Source organism: Xyrauchen texanus, chromosome 20 (assembly GCF_025860055.1).
Source record: "Xyrauchen texanus isolate HMW12.3.18 chromosome 20, RBS_HiC_50CHRs, whole genome shotgun sequence".
NCBI lineage: Eukaryota > Metazoa > Chordata > Actinopteri > Cypriniformes > Catostomidae > Xyrauchen > Xyrauchen texanus.
This window is the reverse complement of record NC_068295.1, coordinates 5,708,668-5,733,391: the sequence shown is the minus strand read 5'-3', so window position 1 is coordinate 5,733,391 and position 24,724 is coordinate 5,708,668. Positions and strand designations below refer to the sequence as shown.

Below are 24,724 nucleotides of genomic sequence, written 5' to 3'. Positions count from 1 at the left end.
TTGGCAGCGAGACTAATATAGACGGCACTGCCTCCTTGTGGTAATGAGATGAACAACCGATTCATTCAATACAGATTCATTCTTTTCTTCATACCGCCATCTACTGGGCTGTTATGTCACTACACTTGTCATCTATGACGACGATAATTATAATAATTATAATAATAATACTCTAAACCAGTGGTTCTCATAGTGTGGTACGCAGAGGAATCACTGAATTTCGATCTCACTGGTGTGAGTAGATTTCAGACATTTAAATTCACATAAGTACTAAAAAAACAATATATTTAGAGTTTGTAAAATACACACTGATGTCTATGGAAGCGACAATAATATTCCTATCCATAATCAGGTGGCGCCCATCGCGCATAGAGCTCAACTAACGTGATAATTATAAAGGTGATGTTTATAAAGGTAATGCAATAGTATAGCTAACAAATTTGTGAATATTTCGAATAAAAAAAGAAATAAAAGCAGATCATCAGTCATTCAGTGGCTGTTGTCACGAGACAAGCAATGACGCGTCACCATGGAAACAATAAAGTGACGCGTTCTATAACGGTTGCCTTGAAAAGCGCACACTTGAGGGCAGCGAATTTTGTGAAAAGGTTCAATATAAAAATGAATGTCAGGTGGATGATAAAATTATGAAAAGTTCAAAACTGCTACAGTGGCTTTAATCTGGCAAGAGAAATTCGGATTAGGAGGAGAATGTTTCAAGTACAAGAACTGAAGAGGACGAGAGTGAACCGAGCACAGGTGCTAACAGTGGCAACTTTGATATCGCCGGTGAAGTCCCCAGAGCATCTGCTAGCAGCAGCAAACGCTATAAAATAGTGAGAAATTATGACCCAAACTATATCAAAATTGGATTTATTTGGAGCGGGAGAGTGGAAGAGCCCAGGCCGCAGTGTGTGGTATGTGGCAAAGTTCTTAGCAATGAATGCATGAAACCATCGCATCTCAAACAGCATCCTCTAGGTAAGAAGCACAGTGCAGTGTTGATGTTAAAACTGTGTTGTTACAATGTTCAAAGTGGCTGACAATAATAAATGTTCTTATTATAAATAAAACTGCCTGGTTTTTGAGCTGTGCATAACTGTAGCTGAATAGTTAGGCCTACTACTACTCTATTATAATGTTGGTCGTTATGGTGGTACTTGGAGAACCAAATATGTTCTGAGGTGGTACTTGGTGTAAAAAGTTTGAGAACCACTGCTCTAAACTATTTTATAATTGTACTGCTACATCTGGCTCTAGGCATACTGACCACTATGTCACAACTTTATTCTGTCACATTTGCATTTACGTACAATACCAGTTAAAAGTTTGGACACACTTGATTTGAATTTATGTTTCTCACATAAAGAACAAAAAAAAAAAACCAACATTGTGTACACTGTGTGACACTAGTGATGCAGACATCACACACTGAGCTGTTTTTTTTATGCAGGATTCATTCATGGGGCGATTCACTGGAAGAGTAGGCGGTGGGCCGGACCTCGAAATTATTAATTTAATACTTACCTCACAGCTGTGTAAGTCTTTTTTTGCTGAGGTCATGTAATAAATTCGTATAAGTACTACAGACACTGTTTCCAACTTTGTTGTTTGCACATTTGACGCAAAATGTCCTTACAAACTCTTACTTTTTTAAACCGGCAAATAAGCAGAAGTACTAATCATAACGTTAGAAAACCTCCCGTTTCCTTGACAACCAATGTAAATAATGAACACAGATGAACAGGAAGCTGCGTTCTTGAAATTACAATTTTGCTGTAAATCATTAAAAATGTAAATTTCGTTCTGTAGTTCAGTAATACTGAGGTAAAAATGAGGTGTTTTATCCATTTAGCCTCAAACGTAAAAAGCCCTGTAACCCCCCTTTCCCAGACAAGTTGGGCAAAGATTGTTCAATGTACAAATTTATGGGTGAACCTGCAAACCACAGAGAGTACAGTAGCTGAAAAAGCCGTATTGGCATTTAACTTAAATTCTGAAGACGTCCAAGATGTGCCGGCTAATGTTGGATTTCACAGAGAATGCTACATGCTCTTCAACAAAGAGCACATAAGACGAGCACGTAAGATAGAAAATGCAGCTAACAACAGTGAAGGTTTGTATCAAATGTATAATTTTTATATAAAACGTTTCATTTATATACGTTTAACCCCTTTCTAGTCAGCCCCAATTTTGGCAAGTGATGCATTCATGACATCCCCAAAATAAAAAGGTTGCTGCTCAGAAGTCATTCTGAATATACACATAACCAACATATATTTAGAAAGCCAACCCTTGAGAGTATACATTTCAAGACTCAAAATTAACCAGACTGTTATTAATATTGAGATATATAAGCTCAAACATAGAAACAAAAACAACAAATATTAAGAATATATTTATAAAATGTATAAAAATATTATGTGAATTTAGGATTGCAACTTATAACCACAACTAAAACATGGGGATTTTTTAAAGACAATCATCCCGCACATCCTATTCAATATTCTATAATAAAATCAACTAATCGAACATTCGAAAATCGTGACTCATCCCTAATTAATATAGTATTTCAGTGCAAGTGGATGACATGACAAGTAGCAAAAGGCAGTGCAATATGTGTGTAAGTGGGGTCAAATATTCATAGCAAATTTAAAATAAAAAAAATAAACCAATGTAGCAGCATCATAGTGTAAACTACCAGTGTATTTGTGCAAGAGTCAATCAGCTGCCCTTAGGTTATTGGAGGGTGGGGGTGGAAGGAAGAGGCTCTCTATGATTCCCCTATAGAAAGTTAAGAGGATGGATTTGTGGGAGATGAGCCTTCCTCAACTGTGGGATGAAGTGCAGAGGTTTTTGGATTTTCTTGGCCAAGTTCTGTTGGTGGTGTCGATAGATCAAGATGGGTCATCTGTGATGTGGATACTAAGCAACTCCGTGATCTTGACCTGCTCCATTCATGGTGCTGTTGATGTGATGATTGTCAACGATCACCTCTGTAGTCATTTGGGTGTGGAGAGATATGATGTTGTCCTGTCTGTGTGTTAGATAAACAACTGAATTATATTCAGATAAATAAACACAGAAAGCACACATTACTAGATAATTTTAAATCACATTTTTCATCTTGACATTTGTATTAAGATGCTAACCATCTTAAACGAGCTTGACAAGACTACTGCAATTCTGACCACAAATAATTTTGTTAAATAGCTCAAAAACAGCCATCTTTAAATAAAATATTTTTCCACCATATTCCATCTTATACCTGTTCTGTTATGTAGGTGAAGCCCAACCACTGACAGATGTAGCTGAACCACTGCCTCATTGTATAAACTGTGACAATCAACCATAAATGGCTTATATAACTCCATGACTACCACTATAAAGTTGATTTGAAATCATTTCTTTGTTTTGCACACTTTTTAGCTGATAATTAGTCTAGCTTACTTGTAGCCTAGGTAGCTTGCTATAAACCAATCCAACCTGGACATACCTGTCAAATTATTTCCTACTGTCTTCCCGTTAAATATTTACCCGTAATTATCCCGTATTTGAATACTCTTTGCTTAGTTCATTGTGTATGTACCGAATGATTTGGATTAGCCTAAGCAACATACCGTTAGACCTAGCTTTTTTTTTTTTTTTTTTTTTTTTTATTAACTAAGATTCAAACAAAGTCACTGTACAGTCAAAACTACAATAAAACATACATAAAGTGAAAAACAATACAGCCAGGGGGGAAGGCTAAATACCGTTAGACCTAGCTTTACTGCTCCACTAACAACATTATTTCGTGGCTACTGTTCTCATCAACGACAACGCATATATTCACGACGAAGTATAGCTTGCAGTCTTAAATACAACTTATATGAAAAGCATTAAGATATAAGGGTGTATAATCATTGTAAAACAAATCTTACCTTGACGTTGTCTTGCCGAGACACACCGGTCTCTCCAGGTTGGGTTGTAGACTAATTTGGCTTCAGACTGACGCGAGTCACGCGACGCCGGTTCAACGAATAACGTGATTGGCCAAATCAATTCAACAAGGTAACAACACAATCGTTGATTGGATCTCACTCCGGCCAACGTTTGTGATCAGCTAGCGAAATTAAATCTATTTTTATACTTTAATGTGCAACAATTGGCGTTGGAAACAATCGGTAATCTTTTTGTGAATTATTCATACAGACAAATAAAAAAAATGAGCCAGACAGCTGCTGGGTAACTATCAAATCAAAAACTAAACGAGATAGACGGACTCGGCCCACCGCCTAGAGGCATTTGAGCAGTGTGTCCTGGGAATGTTTGTCTACATGACTGCTATGGAAACAGTGGAACCCACTGACACTCTAAAAATAGAATCAGAAGATGACAGAAATTCTGTTATCATTTACAGAATTGTTCATGTTGTGCTAAACCCATGTAATTTCCTTTCTTCCGTAAAAATAAGATGTTCCATACAAGGAAAATGGATGGTGAAACTATCAAAGGCTTCAGACGTCTTGGAATGTAGCCCATAATACTCATGTGCTATTGCAGTAGTTTCTACCCAATTTGTGAAAAATCACTCAGTCTCAGGGATTTTGATTTATAATCCATCATCCTATTCTTTGACTCCAGTGTAATTATTTTAAGAAATTGACAGGAGACACCTGTGCAAGAGCCTCAACATATATTCTTTCAGCAGTCATGAGAAAACCTGCACAGACCTCTAAATAGGCACACACATATGTTGAGCTCAGTCATGCGAGCACATATGTGAGGCTATTCCTGTTCCTGCACAGGCCTCTAAAAACACACACACACACACACACACACACACACACACACACACACACACACACACAGTAAAAGACCTGCTTGACCATCAGAAATAATTGTAGAATAAAATGGCATTGATTACACCTGATTAATGTATACTTGATAAAATACACCACACTGTTCCTATGGTGCTTTTATGATGTTTTTTTTTTTTTTTTGTAAATGTGTAATTTTGATGAACAAAGATGAGTTTCTAGGGGCTAAACCAGTGATTGGAGAGGATAATAACCTTTATGAGGGCATTTATTTTTCTAATCATTTACAACAAACTGTATCTCATTCATTTATGACAAATACTTTTAATTGATTAATGAATACAAATTCTCAATAATTAAATTATAGACGCAACATGAATTTATAATCTGTGCCATATTATAACTAGGACTAAAATAGAATATCAAGAACTATATCAGATGTTATAAATAAACAAATTATTTACACTGACAATGGGTAGTTTATTTTTATTCCAGACTTAAAGAATGCCGTGTAATTATTCTGAAAATTATTAACCTGACAGTAAATATTACTCCTATCAGGTCAGCTTTTGTCTGAGTGCCGTTTCTTATGCATTACCAGTGAGTATTTATAACGGAATATTTTCCCACACTCTGAACAGGAGAAAGGTTTCTCCCCAGTGTGAATCCGTGTGTGTTTCTGCAATGTACCCAAGCGTGCAAAACTGTGTCCACACATGGAGCAATTAAACTTTTTCCCAGAGTGACACTCAAGATGGTGGCGGCTGAGATTTTGCAGACTGAAGAACGTCTTCTCACAGAGGGAGCAGGAAAACGGTCTCTCGCCATTGTGTTTCCTTATATGACTTTCGAGTAAAGTGGAGCAATAAAATTTCATCCCACACTGATCACAAACAAAGCGCTTATCTCTCTGTTGTTTCTCACCCATGTGGATTTTGAAGTGTGCTTTAAGCCAGTCTGAACGTTCGAACGCTTTCCCACACAGTTCACAGCTGTACGGAGTCTCTCCTGTGTGTATTCGCATGTGACGAACCAGGTTTGAACTGTGGCGGTACTCCTTGCCACAGAGTTTACAGCTGAACGTATTATCAGGTGTATTACATCTTTTCGAGGGGGCAGAGACAGATCGTTCTGTGTTTGTATCAGTATCTGAAGGACTTTCATCAGTCATCTGAATAGGTTTCTTCGTATAATTTAGTCTATGGCAAAAGTACCCAAATGATTCCTCCACTTGGCTCAGCACCAGAATCTCTACATCCTCCTTTGTGGGACCTTTGTCATTTGTGGTGGACTCTGACCCCTGATCACCCACAATATGTGAATGTTCACAATCTGGCACCTCCTTTTCAGTCACAGGCTTCATTTCGATGCTTTCAGGATGTCAAGTCAATAGCTAGAGAAACATTTATCAAACAGATGTAAACAGTGATGAACTGAAGCAACAGGACACTTTTTTATTGCTTTACAAAAACAGCAAGGAATATCCAAACTTTAAATGTATTTGTCTCACCACAGATTATTTACATATATTGTAAAAGAGCTAAACGTTTCCCTTGCCCTTTTTCATGTATATATTTTAACCCAAAAATTATTCATGATCATTTTCATGTTATTTCTCATCTTTTAATTCACTTGCTCAGAGTTGGGAAAACGTTACAAATTCGATCAGAACAAATGTGGTGAACAAATTAATGTTAAAGCACTTACTTGCAAGTTGCTTTTATTTCCTCTCAGTCAAAAGCACAACTATAAACAGTAAGATTACATTATTTAAAGGGCATTTCCACGTTCCGTTTTTCGTGATTCCTTCTCACTGATGTATATATATCGCTCAGTGTTCTTTCTGCTATATTTCACAGTTGGCAGCGAGACTAATATAGACGGTACTGCCTCCTTGTGGTAATGAGAGGAACAACAGATTCATTCAATACAGATTAATTATTTTCTTCATACCGCCATCTACTGGGCTATTATGTTACTACACTTGTCATCTATGATGACGATAATAATAATAATTATTATTATAATAATAATACTCTAAACTATTTTATAATTGTACTGCTACATCTGACTCTAGGCATACTGACCACTATATGTCACAACTTTATTCTGTCACATTTGCATTTACATACAGTACCAGTTAAAAGTTTGGACACACGTGATTTGAATTTTTGTTTTGGATAATGTACAGATTTTTCTGTTTCTGAAGGAAATCAGTGCTTTAATTCACCAAAGTGGCATTCAACTGATCACAAAGTATATTCAGGACATTACTGGTGTAAAAAACAGCACCATCACAATTTGAAAAGAGTAATTTTTTTGTATAAAATCTAGGCAGGCCAATTTCCAGCACCTTATCCTTGAGAAATCATGCTAAATTGCTAATCTGGTACTAGAAAATCACTGGTCATTATATTAAACATTGGTTCATTAAATGAAGCTTAACTTTGTCTTTGTGTTTGTTTTTGAGTTACCACAGTATGCAATAGACTGGCATGTCTTAAGATATTTTTTAGGTCAACAAATGGTAAAAAAGAAACAGTTTTCTCTAGAAACTCATCAGTCAATCATTTTTTTGAGGAATGAAGGCTATACAATGCTTGAAATTGTCAAAAAACTGAAGATTTCATACAAAGCTGTACACTACAGTCTTCAAAGACAAAGGACAACAATGTTAACATAAATTGTGCTTCTTTAGCTCAGATCACGCTAATAGAAAATGCTATTTTTCAGACTGGTTCATCTAATGCGTATGTGCGTTCTCTGACAGGTGATGACTTTATTTAAAAGGCTCTTTTACTTGTAAGGCGGGCCTTCTTTTTCGACACCCGTTGGCCGTTTGTTTCTCCAATTTCTCCCATTAATTTTAATGCCAGTGTCCGTCTCAGGCTAATTAGTCTCTGGTCCGAGGTAAACCGATTATAGGACCAAAATACAATTTTTTTTTTTTAATCTTTTGATTTTATGTATATGATTGAGCCTGACACACATCTGCAAAACACTAGATTAGTTGTTATAGTTGTATATGTCGAAACGTCCATATTAAAAAAATATTTTTATATCATTATCACGAGACATGAATTTATAGATTTTAAACAAGGTTTTTCTTCATTTTGTTAAGTTATTTATTTAGTTTTGCCCTTTCTATTATTTATAACACTATTATTCTTAATTTGGGGAAAAGCTAAATTATTCAGTTCATATAAAAGTTTTTCTCTTCTTAATTTCAATCTCTACTTAATATAATTCTTTATAAAAAGAAACTAGGTGTCTTTGGCCACTTTTACAGAACTGATAAAAGTTACTTTTTGTTCTGTCATTGCCCAAAGTTTGCAGTTGCAGTTTATATTTTATTTATTTATATTTACCTAGTTTTATTTGAGTGTGAATCAACATTAAGCCACAATCGTCTAAGAAATATTTGGTTTCCTGTTTCAGATCTTTCTTCTTTTTTGTCCTTCTTCTCCCCAATTCCAAATGTCCTCGTGGTGGCGTAGTGACTCACCTCAATCCGGGTTGCCTCTGTATCTGAGACTGTCAACCCCCCCAGCATCTTATCACGTGGCTTGTTGAGCACGTTACCATGGAGACATAGCCCGTGTGGAGGCTTCACGCAATTCTCTGTGGCTTCCGCGCACAACTCAACACGCGCCCCACTGAGAATCATATTATAGCGTCCGCGAGGAGGTTACCCCATGTGACTCTACCCTCCCTAACAACCAGGCGGGTTGCAGGAGACCTATGGTGTCACTTAGCACACCCTAGATTCCAACTCGCGACCCCAGCCCATCTTCCTGTTTCAGATCTGGACCATACTGCAGATGTCCAGTAAGTATACATTTTTTACTGTTACTTTAAATGAATAAACTCCAAAGTTATGACTGGAAACGTCATCAGCAGAACTTGTAAACAGGGGAGGGAAGAACAAAAAAAAAAAAAACATTTGTGGAACCCACTAACATTCTAAAAATAGAATCAGAAAGATGACAGAAATTCTGTTATCATTTACTCACCCTCATGTTGTTCTAAACCTATGTAATTTCCCTTCTTCCATAAAAATAAAATGTTCCATACAAGGAAAATGGATGGTGAAACTGTCAAATGGCTTCAGACGTCTTGGAATGTTGCCCATAATACTCATGTGCTATTGCAGTAGTTTCTACCCAATTTGTGAAAAATCACTCAAAGTCTCAGGGATTTTGATTTATAATCCATCATCCTATTCTTTGACTCCAGTGTAATTATTTTAAGAATTTGACAGGAGACACCTGTGCAAGAGCCTCAACATATATTTTTTCAGCAGTCATGAGAAAACCTGCACAGATCACTAAATAGGCACACACACATATGTTGAGCTCAGTCATGCGAGCACATATGTGAGGCTATTCCTGCACAGGCCTCTAAAAACACACACACACACACACACACACACAGTAAAAGACCTGCTTGACCATCAGAAATAATTGTAGAATAAAATGGCATTGATTACACCTGATTAATGTATACTTGATCAAATACACCACACTGTTCCTATGGTGCTTTTATGATCCATTTTTTTTTATGAGTTTGCCAGTATAATCAGATTCCGGTTGAGCGGCACTGGCGTGTTAGGCTGCTGCTGTTGTCCAGTGTGTTCGTTTGTTTCTTTTAAAAGATAGTTTCAATTTCTTTTTTTTATTAACTTATTGTGAGACAACTAGAACAAGCTATGTGTTGGACTATCTCTCTAAACTATTTTCAGTCAGTGATTTTCTTATTTTTGTATTTGCGTAACTTTTCCACTGCCGACCTAACGCGAGCCCTTGCCTCCTCCTTGACAACACGACCGGTGTTCTGACAATCTGACCTACCTCTCAGAATGTGTTCCCACACGCACTGCGCATGCGCAATACATTTTCTAGCTTGGAAATTGTATATCTGAAGACACGCCCATAATTCTGAGCTACCTTACCTTTAAAATCACGAGTTTGGGTGAGAAAAGTAAGTAAAATCTTGCTGAATAATAAAACAATTATATATAGTATTTTATGGTAAATACAAATCTCAATAATTATAATAATTTCTGCATTTTCTGTGAAACAAATACGCGGTAGGAATTTTTGACGGTTAAACACCACCTTTACATAACTGAAGCGTACGTGTGTTCGAAAAAGGTGTCTAAATATATATTTTTAAATACTCTAGATAGAACGATATCTGAAATCTACTCAAATGGAACTTTGCTTAGCACAAATAACTTATCAACAACCACGTTTTTATGCTAGCATAATATATTAAATTGGTTAGTAGTCTTTGTGGTGATGTTTATGGTCATAGACCAGTGCTTCCCAACACTACATTGTCTCCTTAATCAAACACCTGATTAATCTCATCAGCTCGTTAGTAGAACGAATGTGTAGAAATCACGAGAATAATTTTTCATGCTTTGTTTGCACATATTATGTAGCCTACATGAATATTCTGTAAGTGGTTCGTGAAAGATATGTTAGTTTCCATCTTTTTGCAGGGTATTAATGTGTTAATATTAATGTAAAACCTTATAACGAACGGTTATATTATAGTGAATGTAAACAAGTGGGACAAAAATTGGATATGCGTCTGTCAATGTCAAGTCAAATGTCCACAGTACACATTTTTTCAAAGCAGCTTTACGGTTTCCATTTTCTTAAAATACATAATTGAAAATGTGAACTAAAGTTATTAGTGCCAATATAAATTAGCCATATATAAAATATTAGAAAGGACTGAATAGATGTTTGCAATGTGTTAAAGACTAACAGATATTAATTGTAACATGAGATTAGAATTAATAGTGAACGAGTGGGACAACAAGAAAAAAATTTATAGTGTCAAAGGTTTGTGCATTAAGCCTAGCAGTGTAAATATAGCATTGTTGTTATGATTAGTTGAGTTTCTAACAGCACCTATATGCTGCATATTATTTAACACTTGAGTTATGTTAAAGGTGCACTAACTATTTTTTTTTACCTTTTAGCTGTCACACATTGTTCTCCCCCACACTTCTGAATCATTTGTTGAAACCAGAGTGTAGTGTTTACGTATAACTCCTGGTCCATGTTTTCTGTTTAACGTCAGACTGTGATGTAAGCATGTAGGATTACGTGATACGGAAGAAGTGTTAACACAGAGTAAACCGCATGTTCGAGAACAACTCTTCCTGTGTGTGTGTGTTTTCGTTCATTAAACAAAGCAAGACACTACATTTTGGCGACGAGTGATGCGAGATGTAAGTTTAACACGAAAATCAAAAAACAAAACTGCTGTTGCACGGATCGCGAGATGACGACTCTCCCTCATTTTCCTATGTTCGATTTTCACTCCGAACCCAGCTCAGTAGGCTCGAGATGGAAAAAATGGCAGAGTCGATTCGATAATTATCTACAAGCATTCAATATTGAGGAGGACAAGCAGAAACGAGCCCTCTTACTACATCACGCGGGACCCGATGTGTTCGACATTTTTGAAACGCTGCCAGAAACGGGAGACGACTATGCTACAGCGGTGAGAAAGCTTGACGCGTACTTCTGTCCAAAAGCCAATCCTGAATATGAAACATATTTATTCAGACAAACAAGACAGCGTGAAGATGAAACATTGGATGCTTATCACACTAAATTGAGGCAGATAGCAGCAAAATGCGAGTTCACAAATGTGGACAAAGAGATCAAATCACAGATAATCCTAAGCTGCAGTTCGTCGCGTCTCCGCAAGATGGCACTCCGCGATGCTACAATGACACTTCAACAATTATTAGATGCAGGAAGAGCTCAAGAAACAGCAGATAAACAAGCAGCTGGCATAGAGGAGATACATGCAAAATCATCCAGCTCATTCAAAGCACATGTAATAAATAAGAAAATTCTGAACAGAGACAAACAGAGACATTTTAAAACAAAGACTAATGACAGTTTGACATGCAACAATTGTGGAGGACATTTTCCACACGATGGAGGTCAGAGAAACTGTCCCGCAAAAGGAAAAACCTGTAAAGGCTGCGGAAAGCTGAATCATTTTCAAAAATGCTGCAGGTCAACACACTATACAACAAATTTCCCACATCCAGCAAAGCCCAAGTTTCAACAGTTCAAACAAAAAGTTAATACTGTGCATACAAATGATATGGCGTCCAAAACACTCCCTGAAATGTCAGCGAGTTCAGATGAAGACTATGTATATGTCATACACACAGTTCAACATTCGCAACAACAACCCCAGTCACAAGTGGAGATCGCAGGAGTGCCAGTGAAGGTCATCATCGATTCTGGTGCAAGCGTAAATATTGTTGATGACACTGCATATCACAAAATAAAACAAAAGATCACATTAAAACCATCAGATGCAAAGATTTTCGCATATGGCTCTTCCACTCCTCTTCCACTGAAAGGAAAATTTCAAGCCAAAGTCTGTTTCAACAGCACGGACACAGCAGCCACGTTCTATGTGATTGATGGTCACTCAGGTTCTCTGCTGAGCTACAACACTGCAACAGAACTTGGAATTCTTCAAATAGTCAGTGCAGTGTCGGACAAACCAGCTGAAGCTCCCACTGTGAATCAATTACTCGAAGAATACAAAGACCTTTTTGAAGGAATCGGAAAGCTGAAAGATTTTCAAGTGAAGTTGCACATAGATGAGTCCGTAAAGCCTACAGTGCAACCACACCGACGAATTCCATTCCATATCAGAAAGAAAGTGGAGCAAGAACTTGAAAAACTTGAACAACAAGGTATCATTGAAAAAGTCAGCGGCCCGACACCATGGGTATCACCGATAGTTGTTGCACCAAAACCCAAAAATCCTGACAGAGTGCGCATATGCGTGGATATGAGAATGCCCAATTGCGCCATTCAAAGAGAACGTCATATCACCCCGACGGTGGATGATCTGATACACGACTTAAAAGGAGCTGTACTCTTCACAAAACTAGATCTGAATGCTGGATATCATCAGCTTGAACTAAATCCTGATTCCAGGTATATAACAACATTCACGACTCATGCAGGTCTCTGGAGGTACACTCGTTTGAATTTCGGGATTAGTTCAGCAGCTGAGGTGTTTCAAAACACGATTCAACAAGTCATTCATGGCATCCCAAACGTCAAAAACATGAGTGACGAAATCATAGTTTTTGGTAAATCGCGAGACGAACACAACGCCTGTCTGTAAGCGGTATTCAAGAGACTTAGAGAGAAAAATCTCACCCTCAACAAAGATAAGTGTGAGTACAGTAAGACAAAACTAGACTTCTTTGGATATGTGTTTTCAGACAAAGGAATTTCTGCAGATCCAAAGAAGATAACAGCCATCAAGAACCTCCCAGCCCCACAGAATGTGTCCGAATTACGCAGTCTGCTCGGAATGACAACATACTGTTCTCGGTTCATTCAAGACTACGCAACAACCACACAGCCATTGCGTGAACTCATCCGGAAAGACCACTCATGGAATTGGGGGCCGGAACATCAAGCAGCACTGGACAAGCTTACATCTCAACTTATCCAGAATGCTACAATGGCGTACTTTGATCAAAAGAAGAAGTCCACACTACTTGTTGATGCAAGTCCGGTTGGTCTTGGTGCCATACTAAGTCAGCCAGACAAAGACAATTCCGGTAACAAAACCATTGCGTATGCCAGTAGAGCGCTCACAGCTGTAGAACAATGCTACTCGCAAACCGAGAGAGAAGCTCTAGCAATAATATGGGCATGTGAACATTTCCACTTATATCTCTATGGTTCACACTTCACAGTCATTACGGATCACAAACCGCTAGAGCTCATTTTCAATAACCCTCGAGCATGCTCACCAGCCAGACTTGAACGCTGGAGACTGAGACTGCAACAATATACATTCACAGTCCAATACAAGCCCGGAAAAGACAATCCTGCCGATTACATGTCAAGGCATCCTGTGGATGGACAACACACGGACAACTGTTCAGAAAATGCAGAAAGACACGTCAACTTCATAATTGACAACACAGTTCCAAAAGCAATGACTTTAGATGAAGTACGTCATGAAACGATGAAAGACTCTGTCCTACAAACAGTGATAAAAGAGTTGAAAGGTAAAGCCTGGACACATTTGAAGCAGACCATGTCAAGCGCATGCCACGCAAAACTGAAGGCATTTCATAAGCTGAGACATGAGCTCACAGTTAACGCGTCACAAGACATTGTCCTCAGAGGGAATAGACTTGTTTTACCTGCCTCTTTGTATCAAAAAGCATCCAACTTGCACACGTAGGACACATGGGCATCGTGAAGACTAAACAGCTGGTCAGAGAAAAGGTATGGTTCCCTGGTATCGATGCAGAAGTGGAAAAAGCTGTGAAAGGATGCGTTCCATGTCAAGCAGCCACGCTCCAGCATCACTTGGAACCCCTCAACATGTCTGATCTGCCAATAGAACCATGGTCAGAGGTCTCTGTGGATTTTTCTGGTCCGTTTCCTTCTGGTGACTATTTGCTGGTAGTAGTTGATGATCATTCCAGGTATCCAGAAGTGGAGATAGTCAAGTCTACAGCAGCAACTGCTGTGATTCCCAAACTGGACAAGATATTCTCGGCTTTTGGCATACACAGGACAGTCAAAACTGATAATGGCCCACCATTCAATGGTCACTGTTTTGCAGATTTCAGTTCATATCTTGGTTTCAAACACAGAAAGATAACCCCGTACTGGCCTAAAGCGAACGGAGAAGTAGAACGATTCATTAGAACACTTAAAAAGACAGTCATGACCAGCAATGCAGAAGGTAAACCATGGAAGCAGTGCCTGTATAGTTTCCTAAGAAATTACAGAGCAACACCACATGGGACCACCCAAAAGCCTCCAGCAGAACTACTGTTCGGAAGAAAGATTAATACCACATTACCTTCAAATCCACAAGACACACCAAAAACTGACCTCAGCGACATTGATCACGTTGCTAAGCAACGGATGAAAAGGTATGCAGATCTTCGGAACAGAGCAAAAGAATCCAGTATCAAGACAGGTGACGTTGTACTCTGCCGACAACCCTCGACAGGAAAGTTGACGACTCCATATGAGATAAAACCCTACAAGGTAATCAAGGTAAAAGGGTCAATGGTAACAGCAAGTCGTTCAGGAAATTCCTAATTTTTCAAAAGACTCCCATCTCATCTCTCAGTTGAGCAGAACAAAATCTCTGATGACGAAGACGACGTCAGAGGACAAGCTCCAAATTCTGATGTGTTTCAGGACAATGTACCACGAAGCACACGGCACACTACCGCCGATCCAAGACACTCTGACTTTTCACATACCCCTCGATACGACCTGAGACCAAATCGCAGGGCACCACGATATTTCATTGAGGAAATGTAAAATGTTGTTTTCAACATGATTCAAACAATGGTCCACAAGTATTCATTTTATTTGGCTAACTGTTCCTGTTTTCAGGTTGTGACATGTTCCAACAATGATAGCTTAAGGACCTTAATCTTAGGTTGTTTTTTTTCATTTTCGTTTTGATTATACTGTACACAATATGGCATACTTTAAATCTTATGCTGTAGGTACATCTTCATTTTGAATAAGGGAGGAATGTAGTGTTTACGTATAACTCCTGGTCCATGTTTTCTGTTTAACGTCAGACTGTGATGTAAGCATGTAGGATTACGTGATACGGAAGAAGTGTTAACACAGAGTAAACCGCATTTTCGAGAACAACTCTTCCTGTGTATGTGTGTTTTCGTTCATTAAACAAAGCAAGACACTACACAGAGCAGAACAAGTAGAACTTGTTAAAGAAAGGGCAAGTAAAAATATAGTGAAATCCCAGAAAAAGCAACAGGAGGCCTATATAAAACGCTTGCAAAAAAAAAACTACTTTCAATGTTGTAACAAGGTTTTACTCTTTAATGCACGACAAAAATTATGGGGGGGGGGGGGGGGGTTAGACTCCAGCCAGACTTTTCTGGGCGGTTGTACTAAAATATCAGGAAGGACTTGTTTTGAAAACCACATACAATTTAAACCTTGTAAAACCATACAAGGAAGGACACAAAAAAGGGGACGCAAAAGAAATGTTAGCTGAACAGCGGCAAGCAGTGCAAGGTTATGTAATTATAAATTGCTGAACAGCTTAAAGTATATCCGCCTCAGGTTCGTGTCGGATTTCTTTTTGGGTTTTTTCTGTAAAAATGGCCATCTGACTCTTAATTATTCCGCATTTTACAAGACTACTTGCAAATAAACAAATACATGTTCATGAAACATTGATCTGCGTTGAAATTATGTGAGAACATATATGTAGTTGAACTGCTTGAACCCACCTCTGAGTTTTTTTGCTGTGAATTTGATGAAAATGACTATCTAACTTTTTGAGCCTGTTATAAGACTACTTGCCAAATTAATTAATAAATGCACATGAAACATTAATTTGAGTTAATGTTTGATTCGCTTACTTGAAGAGAATGCAAAGATCCGAGAAGCAGTAAAGATGGCAGGCAGTACCCGAGTGACCGGTCTGATATGTCTTTCTCAGGCTGTTACAAGGACATATCAGACCATTAGATTGCCATTGACCAATCAGAATTGAGGATTCCAGACAGCCATGAAATAATAGGTGTTAGTATAAGTCCAAGACCACTTTCAAATTGGTCAGTGAAACCTAAACAGTTTCTAAGGCAAAACAAATTATTGCATCTTTAAGATTCACTTTTCATAAGCAGTAAATCATTTATAGGTGTCTATCAAAATTTACCTGCGCTCTCAAATATAAAATATTTGCTTTTAAAGGTTAAATATTTAAACATGCAAAGTCACAATATGATGCTTGCTACTTGGACTACACATAGTTTACAACATGAGCAACAGATGGAGGGGAGCAGCTGTGGAGTCTTTGTTTCCCTACTTTTAAAACTAAGTATTTAAAAATCAGCAAAGATTTGGTTTACAGTATATTTAATAATGTTCTTGCTTAACTTCTTTTTGTTTGTTTGCAGAGGATTACCTAAAGGAACAGCTCTCAATGTCCAGACGGATCCAAAATCTGTGGAAATGTCCAGAAATTGTATAGCATGCACAATAATTGAGCATATCGGTAAGTGTATTTGCCGTAAAATTCACAATCGCCTTTTAAAGTAATTTCTGGAAGCTGATATGATGGTCTGTAGAAGTCCTTTTTGTATTCTTCATCAGCATATACTTGGCATTGCTGATGTTTCTTTATTATCAAGGTTCCATAACCAAGCACAATGTATTGATAAAGTCAGAGGTTAAATTGGACCGGAGCGCAGCTCCACCTCCTCAGGTCCACAACACACCCTGCCGGAGCTCAGCTCCGTCTCCTTCAGCACCAAATATTGTTATTCCACTTAAATTATTTTTCTTCTCCTGACTGCTGGCAAATACATGGCATATGAGACTGAATAATTAGCAAGACTACACAGAGACACCCAGGCTACATGGAATTAGAAGACGTCATAAATGCATTAATCGCTGGTTCGGCACCCCGCCCACAACCATCAAGGGAAAACTGTCACAATTCTAAGCATAACAGCGACGTTACCATGGAAACCCGCTAACGGCTAGAGCGATCGAATATAAAAATAGCATGTAACTATAACATGTTTGTAATACTTCTCACAAGGAGGACAGGAAACAGGTCTTCACCACAAGGTAAGCTTTTTAATTCACTTTGTTTCTTACAATATTACTATCACACACACAATACAATACAATACAATACAATGCAATGCAATACAATGAGTTTGCTTGTCATCTCTCTCTCCCCCTGGAGGCCCTCTCGCTGCCTTTTTATGCCGCTCTCCCCGTGCTCACTGAAATTAGACACAGGTGTTAGACATAATTTAGCTCAGGTGTAAGCGCTCTTACCGCTTTTCTCTCCCGGACGGGCGCTTGACCACGCCCCCGCTGCCACAATGTTATATAACTAAAGCATGTTAGTTTACATGTTAAATGAACTACTAAATGAATAATAACATCAGCTGCGTGAGCATTTAAAGTAATATTGATTATTAACAGTTTGCATATACTGTAGGTGCACGACAGTGAGGCCAGACTGCTCCTGTCTGTACTTACATGAGCCCATTATTATCCCATTTGTTAATATTACATATTTATACACATATTACACAGAAGGAAAGGCTCCTCATTACCATGGTTAGGTCAGTGTGCTAGTCTTAAATAATAGTAATAATAATAATACATAATAAATTAATGTATTTATGAAAAATAAATACTAGCTGAAACACATCTTGAAACTTTAAACTGCCACTGTTGATGTCTAATAGATTTTACCTTTAGATTATTTCATATGAAACTGAAATATTTTGTCAAAATACAACAGTTACTCTTACTCGTGTAAAATCCTGAAACAAATTTGTAAAGGTGATTGTGTGTAATTATTAACATTTTAAACTATTTTGGTAAAGGGGCCACATCGGGCTTTTAAGTAGTGCATGGGGGGCCACATTGTATTGCTTTTGAGATACAATGTTCTGCATTGATTTGGTTTTTGTAACTTTTAAGCCCAGAAATAAGTTGTGTACTCAATTTTCTGAAGTGTATCTGTGAATAATGGGACTATTCTGCAATTGCCTAAAGTATTGTATTGCTCTACAAAGATAGATACTTTTCTATCAGGCATTACAAAACGCAATAAAGACGGAGATTATAATTTGTTTTCCAACTCTACTTCCCTGTTAATTTATTATTCAGTTTTACTAATAATAATAAAAAAAACTTTATAGAACGTTTAATGTTTCTCGCTAAGTTTACTCTTTTTTTAATTTATTTATTTATTTTATTTTCCTTCTAAAACTTTACCCGTTTAAATGCTAAAAGTGTCAGGATGCGTTTCTCCTCGATGGTTTTTCAACACTCAACAGAATAACACAGGCTGCATGAATATGATAAATAATTACTGCAAGAGTTACATTAACATACAGGTGCGAAGGGACTTCAACGTTTCTAAACTGCACAAATAAAAAATACATTTACATATTCGTCTCTGGCTTGCAATATTTTCAAACATGTTCATTTCATAAATTTTCCGAGGGTGAAATCAGTTGCCTGCCTGTTGACATTCAAGATAAAAAATTATAATAAAATAAGTGAATTGTAAAGTATTTGTCTTTGTTTGAATAACTACTCAACCCTACCTTACACATTAATACTGGAAAAAGAGCCCCTTTGGTGTAAAAATACATTAAGTAATTTTACGGCGGGATTTTGAATGACGTCCATTCACCGTAAATAAGGGCTCCCCCTCCCTACAACAGCCAATTTAACCACCGGATAAAGTGGATCGTAGTGATAAAGTATTTTTGGTAAATACCCCTCTCTTTATCCCACAAGGTAATGTTAATGCCCTCTGCACAGCCTGTAACAAAATAAACCCATGCAATGATATCTCTGACCGCTTTACCATGGTAAATGACACATAGATTCACCATGTTCACAGTATAAACTTAATTTGATGTATTGTTGATTTCATTCACTTGACTCTTTATAGGTGCAGTGCAATTTGTGTTCAAGGTGGGAACACTTAACCTGCATCCCTGATGTCACGACTGCAGAGGAGCTGCCAATAGAATATAATTGCACCCATTGCAAATTATAGCATTTTATTTTTTTTTATCTGATCTGTTGTTTCACTTCTTGATTATTGGGTTGCTCTTTGTTACTCTCCCAGGACGTTTGTTTGTTATTAACATGTTTGTATTGATTAATCTATTAAACTAGAACAACAAAACATTAATAAACAGAATCAATATTTAACCATATTTGGTCACATAATTATAGACACAAAAAACTAAAAATATGATAATCACACACATCCACTACACCTCTCTCTCTCCACTGTCCCTCCCTGAGAGCCCTCCAAAAAAAGACATTATTTGCCCCATTTCTCCACAAACAGGTCTAAATTCCCCAGTCTTCTGGATACCCCTTCCTCAAAAGCTGCCACCCTGGCCATCTCCGAACACCACTCCTGAAATGGGGGTGCTCCAGCCGACTTCCAACCCCTAAAAATAGTCTGTCTGGCAATCATAATACAAGTTAGGAACAAGTTTTTATGTGCTTATTCTCCAAATTAACGACCTCCATATCTCCTAAAATACAGAGTCTGGGGCAAAATACAATTTGAGGGCACAATTCCCCACACATAAAACTCTGTATCATCAACCAAAATTTTTGGATCCCCAAAAGACATTGGTTATGTCTGCATCTTCTGATTGACATTAGAAGGTGGTGTGTCTTTAAGACCAAACCTATGCAATCTAGAGGGGGTCCAATAGACTCCATGTAAAATCTTGAATTGCATAAGGTGAACCCTTGCATCTCTAGATGTAGACTTGATGTTTTTTAGAATCCTAGTCCACACTACCTCCTCCAATACCAAGTTCAGATCTTTCTCCCATAATCTCTTGAGAGAAACTGAACTCCGTCCTCCAGACTCTGAATTAGCAGGGAGTAATCACTGATGCCTCAAAAGCAGTTATCACCTCTCCCAGAGTATCTTCTGCTTTAGGGGGGTGTAAACTACTCCCAAAAACTGTACAGAGCTGGTGGCCAAGCTGTAAATTCTTATAGATCTTAGATCTGGGAATCCCTAAAAGTTTAACCAAATTTTGAAAGGATCTCAACACTCCACTCTCATATAGGTCACCGAGTGTAGTACTTGTTGATACATAATTTGGGGTAACCAACTCGTGCTACAGAATTTAATTTCCATTGCAGTAATTGATCGGCATATTACAGCAACAACTTTCGGTAGCATCACAGACATGCTCGCCAGTTGCCGCTGGATTTCTCCCACCGCACCGTCCAAACCGAGTCCCTGGTCTACCGGCCCGTCCGAGACACCAGCTTGAGCACATAAGTGTTTATAAATAACTCCAGAGCCCAAGGACTTTGAATTATTTGCCATGTTGACTTCAAAGAACAGATATGTAGCAGGGTGTATCGAATCTCACCGGTTTATGGCATAAAAGTAATTAAAAACTAGCAAAGTGCATAAAGCTCACCATTTACACGTCCAGCTACCACTGTAACTCAAGCTGACAGGATGTGCTACCCCTGTTTTTACAACATTTATTAAAGGCGGTAGTTCATTCTGAAGGGTATCTCAAGCCGACAGGATGTGCTACCCCTGTTTTTACATCATTTATTAAGGCGGTAGTTCATTCTGAAGGGTATGTGCTACCCCTGTTTTTACATCATTTATTAAGGCGGTAGTTCATTCTGAAGGGTATGTGCTACCCCTGTTTTTACATCATTTATTAAGGCGGTAGTTCATTCTGATGGGGTATCTCAAGCTGACAGGATGTGCTACCCCTGTTTTTACATCATTTATTAAGGCGGTAGTTCATTCTGATGGGGTATCTCAAGCTGACAGGATGTGCTACCCCTGTTTTTACATCATTTATTAAGGCGGTAGTTCATTCTGAAGGGTATGTGCTACCCCTGTTTTTACATCATTTATTAAGGCGGTGGTTCATTCTGATGGGGTATCTGATGGGAAGTGGTGGTGGTGTAGTGGTCTAAACCACATAACTGGTAATCAGAAGGTCGCTGGTTCGATCCCCACAGCCACCACCATTGTGTCCTTGAGCAAGGCACTTAACTCCAGGTTGCTCCGGGGGGATTGTCCCTGTAATAAGGGCTCTGTAAGTCGCTTTTGGATAAAAGCAACTTCTCTTTCTCGCTTGCTGTTCGGCTGCTTCTCTTGTGTGGGTGTAGGCTTGGGCCGCTTTAACAGGCTGCATTTCTTACACCCGGAGTTCACATTTTCTGTCATCTGATGCAAAGTTGCGAAAGAACAAATGGGAATCCTTCATGTATTACCAAAGGAGCTGAAAATCCGAGATAAACGGATGAAGGCGAGCAGGTAGCGCGAGCTGCAGGGGTGTGGTTGAGGCGGGGGGCTAATTTGCATATTCATAGCTTCGTGCATACTAAATGAGGCAAAGGTGTAGAGTTATATCCAAGCCATTTTAAGGCATGAAGGAATTATTTTCATGGGGGAAAAAAACCCTTGTAAATTTGTAATTTTGATGAACAAATATGAGTTTCTAGGGGCTAAACCAGTGACTGGAGAGGATAATAACCTTTATGAGGGCATTTATTTTTCTAACCATTTACAACAAACTGTATCTCATCCATTTATGACAAATACTTTTAATTGACTAATGAATACAAATTCTCAAGACTTAAATTACAGACTCAACTTTAATTCATAATCTGTGCCATATTACATATAACTAGGACTAAAATAGAATATTAAGAACTATATCAGATGTTATAAATAAACAAATTATTTACACTGACACTGGGTAGTTTATTTTTCTTCCAGACTTAAAGAATGCCGTGTATAATTATTCTGAAAATTATTAACCTGACAATAAATATCAGGTCAACATTTGTCTGAGTGCAGTTTATTATGCATTGCCAGCGAGTGTTTATAAGGAAATGTTTTTCCACACTCTGAACAGGAGAAAGGTTTCTCTCCAGTGTGAATCCGTGTGTGTTTCTGCAATGTACCCAAGCGTGCAAAACTGTGTCCACACATGGCGCAATTAAACTTTTTCTCAGAGTGACAATCAAGATGGTGGCGGCTGAGATTTTGCGGACTGAAGAACATCTTCTCACAGAGCGAGCAGGAAAACGGTCTCTTGCCATTGTGTTTCCTTATATGACTTTCGAGTGAGGTGGAGCGATCGAACTTCATCCCACACTGATCACAAACAAAGCGCTTCACAATCAGACGTTTCTCACCCATGTGGATTTTGAAGTGTGATTTAAGCCAGTCTGAACGTCGAAACGCTTTCCCACACAGTTCACAGCTGAACGGAGTCTCTCCTGTGTGTATTCGCATGTGACAAACCAGGTTTGATCTTTTGCCGAACTCCTTGCCACAGAGTTTACAGCTGAACGTATTATCAGGTGTATTACATCTTTTCGAGGGGGCAGAGACAGATCGTTCTGTGTTTGTATCAGTATCTGAAGGACTTTCATCAGTCATCTGAATATGTTTCTTTGTATATTTCAGTCTATGGCAAAAGTACCCAAATGATTCCTCCACTTGGTTCAGCACCAGAATCTCTACATCCTCCTTTGTGGGACCTTTGTCATTTGTGGTGGACTCTGACCCCTGATCACCCACAATATGTGAATGTTCACAATCTGGCACCTCCTTTTCAGTCACAGGCTTCATTTCGATGCTTTCAGGATTTCAATTCAATAGCTAGAGAAACATTTATCAAACAGATGTAAACAGTGATGAACATACAGTCCACTTTTTTTATTGCTTTACAAAAACAGCAAGGAATATACATACTTTAAAAGTATTTGTCTCACCACAGATAATTTACATATACTGTAAAAGAGCAAACTTACTTGCAAGTTGCTTTTATTTCCTCTCAGTCAAAAGGACAACTATAAACAGTACGATTACCTTATTTAAAGGGCATTTCCACGTTCCGTTTTTCGTGATTCCTTCTGCTATATTTCACAGTTGGCAGCGAGACTAATATAGACGGTACTGCCTCCTTGTGGTAATGAGAGGAACAACAGATTAATTCAATACAGATTAATTATTTTCTTCATACCGCCATCTACTGGGCTGTTGTGTCACTACACTTGTCATCTATGACGATGATAATAATAATTATTATAATAATAATACTATAAACTATTTTATAATTGTACTGCTACATCTGACTCTAGGCATACTGACCACTATATGTCACAACTTTATTATGTCACATTTACATACAATACCAGTTAAAAGTTTGGACACAATTAATTTGAATTTGTTTGAAATATATATATATACACATACACACTGGCTGCCAAAAGTTATAGGAATAATGTACAGATGTAGCTGTTTCTGAAGGAAATCAGTGCTTTAATTCACAAAAGTGGCATTCAACTGATCACAAAGTATATTCAGGACATTACTGATGTAAAAAACAGCACCATCACTATTTGAAAAAAAGTAATTTCTGATCAAATCTAGACAGACCCCATTTCCAGTAGCCATCAATCCAACAATTTATCCTTGAGTAATCATGCTAAATTGCTAATTTGGGACAAGAAAATCACTTGTCATTATATCAAACACAGTTGAAAGCTATTTGGTTCATTAAATGAAGCTTAACATTGTCTTTGTGTTTGTTTTTGAGTTGCCACAGTATGCAATAGACTGGCATGTCTTAAGGTCAATATTAGGTAAAAATGGCAACAAAAAAATTACTTTCTCTAGAAACTCATCAGTCAGTCATTGTTTTGAGGAATGAAGACTATATTTTCCAGAAGATTTTGTCTTCAAAGACAAAGCACAACTGGCTCTAACAAGGACAGAAAGAGATGTGCAAAGCCAGATGTGCAACTAAACAAGAGGAAAAGTACATCAGAGTCTCTAGTTTGAGAAATAGACACCTCACATGTCCTCCGCTGACAGATTTATTGAATTCTACCCGCTCAACACCAGTTTCATGTTCAACAGTAAAGAGAAGACTCAGGAGGCCTTATGGGAAGAGTTGCAAAGAAAAAGACACTTTTGAAACAGAAAAACAAATATAAAAGGTTTGAGTGGGCAAAGAAACACAGACATTGGACAACAGATAATTGGAAAAGAGTGTTATGGATCTCAACAGAATTGTGTTTTTGTGGGATCAGCTAGACTGTAAGGTGCGTGAGAAGTGCCCGACAAGACAGTCACATCTATGGCAAGTGCTACAGGAAGTGTGGGGTGAAATGTCACATGAGTATCTGGACAAACTGACCGCTAGAATACCAAGTCTCTTTCAAGGCAAGTGAGTTCACTCAGGCAGGTTGGAACACTTTATTTTTCTATGTAAACAAGTGGCATAAAAGTAAACCTCCTATCTACTTGAATGGTGA

General features: G+C 38.0%; 2 protein-coding genes across 4 annotated transcripts; both read right to left on the bottom strand.

Moving 5' to 3' along the window:
- Positions 1-5,175: 5,175 nt before the first annotated feature.
- On the bottom strand, positions 5,176-23,333 carry LOC127661160 (gastrula zinc finger protein XlCGF7.1-like). Of its 3 annotated transcripts, XM_052151754.1 has the most exons (3): positions 23,274-23,333; positions 22,215-23,063; positions 5,176-5,337 (listed from the first exon to the last, which is right to left on the bottom strand). In XM_052151754.1, exon 2 carries the CDS (start codon positions 23,031-23,033, stop codon positions 22,233-22,235), a length of 801 nt encoding a protein of 266 aa, XP_052007714.1. In that variant the 5' UTR covers positions 23,034-23,063; positions 23,274-23,333; the 3' UTR covers positions 5,176-5,337; positions 22,215-22,232. The 3 variants fall into 3 exon arrangements, with proteins under 3 accessions (XP_052007714.1, XP_052007712.1, XP_052007713.1); XM_052151752.1 differs by lacking the exon at positions 5,176-5,337 and having other exon boundaries at positions 21,934-23,063; XM_052151753.1 differs by lacking the exon at positions 5,176-5,337 and having other exon boundaries at positions 21,934-23,063; positions 23,216-23,296.
- LOC127661161 (gastrula zinc finger protein XlCGF17.1-like) lies at positions 5,317-6,627 on the bottom strand. The gene is made up of 2 exons (XM_052151756.1): positions 6,510-6,627; positions 5,317-6,195 (listed from the first exon to the last, which is right to left on the bottom strand). Exon 2 carries the CDS (start codon positions 6,163-6,165, stop codon positions 5,365-5,367), a length of 801 nt encoding a protein of 266 aa, XP_052007716.1. The 5' UTR covers positions 6,166-6,195; positions 6,510-6,627; the 3' UTR covers positions 5,317-5,364.
- Positions 23,334-24,724: the final 1,391 nt, after the last annotated feature.

Bases quoted from the DNA above. Each gene is read 5' to 3' on its own strand.
- LOC127661161 (XM_052151756.1), bottom strand. From the start codon at position 6,165: ATGAAGCCTGTGACTGAAAAGGAGGTGCCAGATTGTGAACATTCACAT.
- LOC127661160 (XM_052151754.1), bottom strand. From the start codon at position 23,033: ATGAAGCCTGTGACTGAAAAGGAGGTGCCAGATTGTGAACATTCACAT.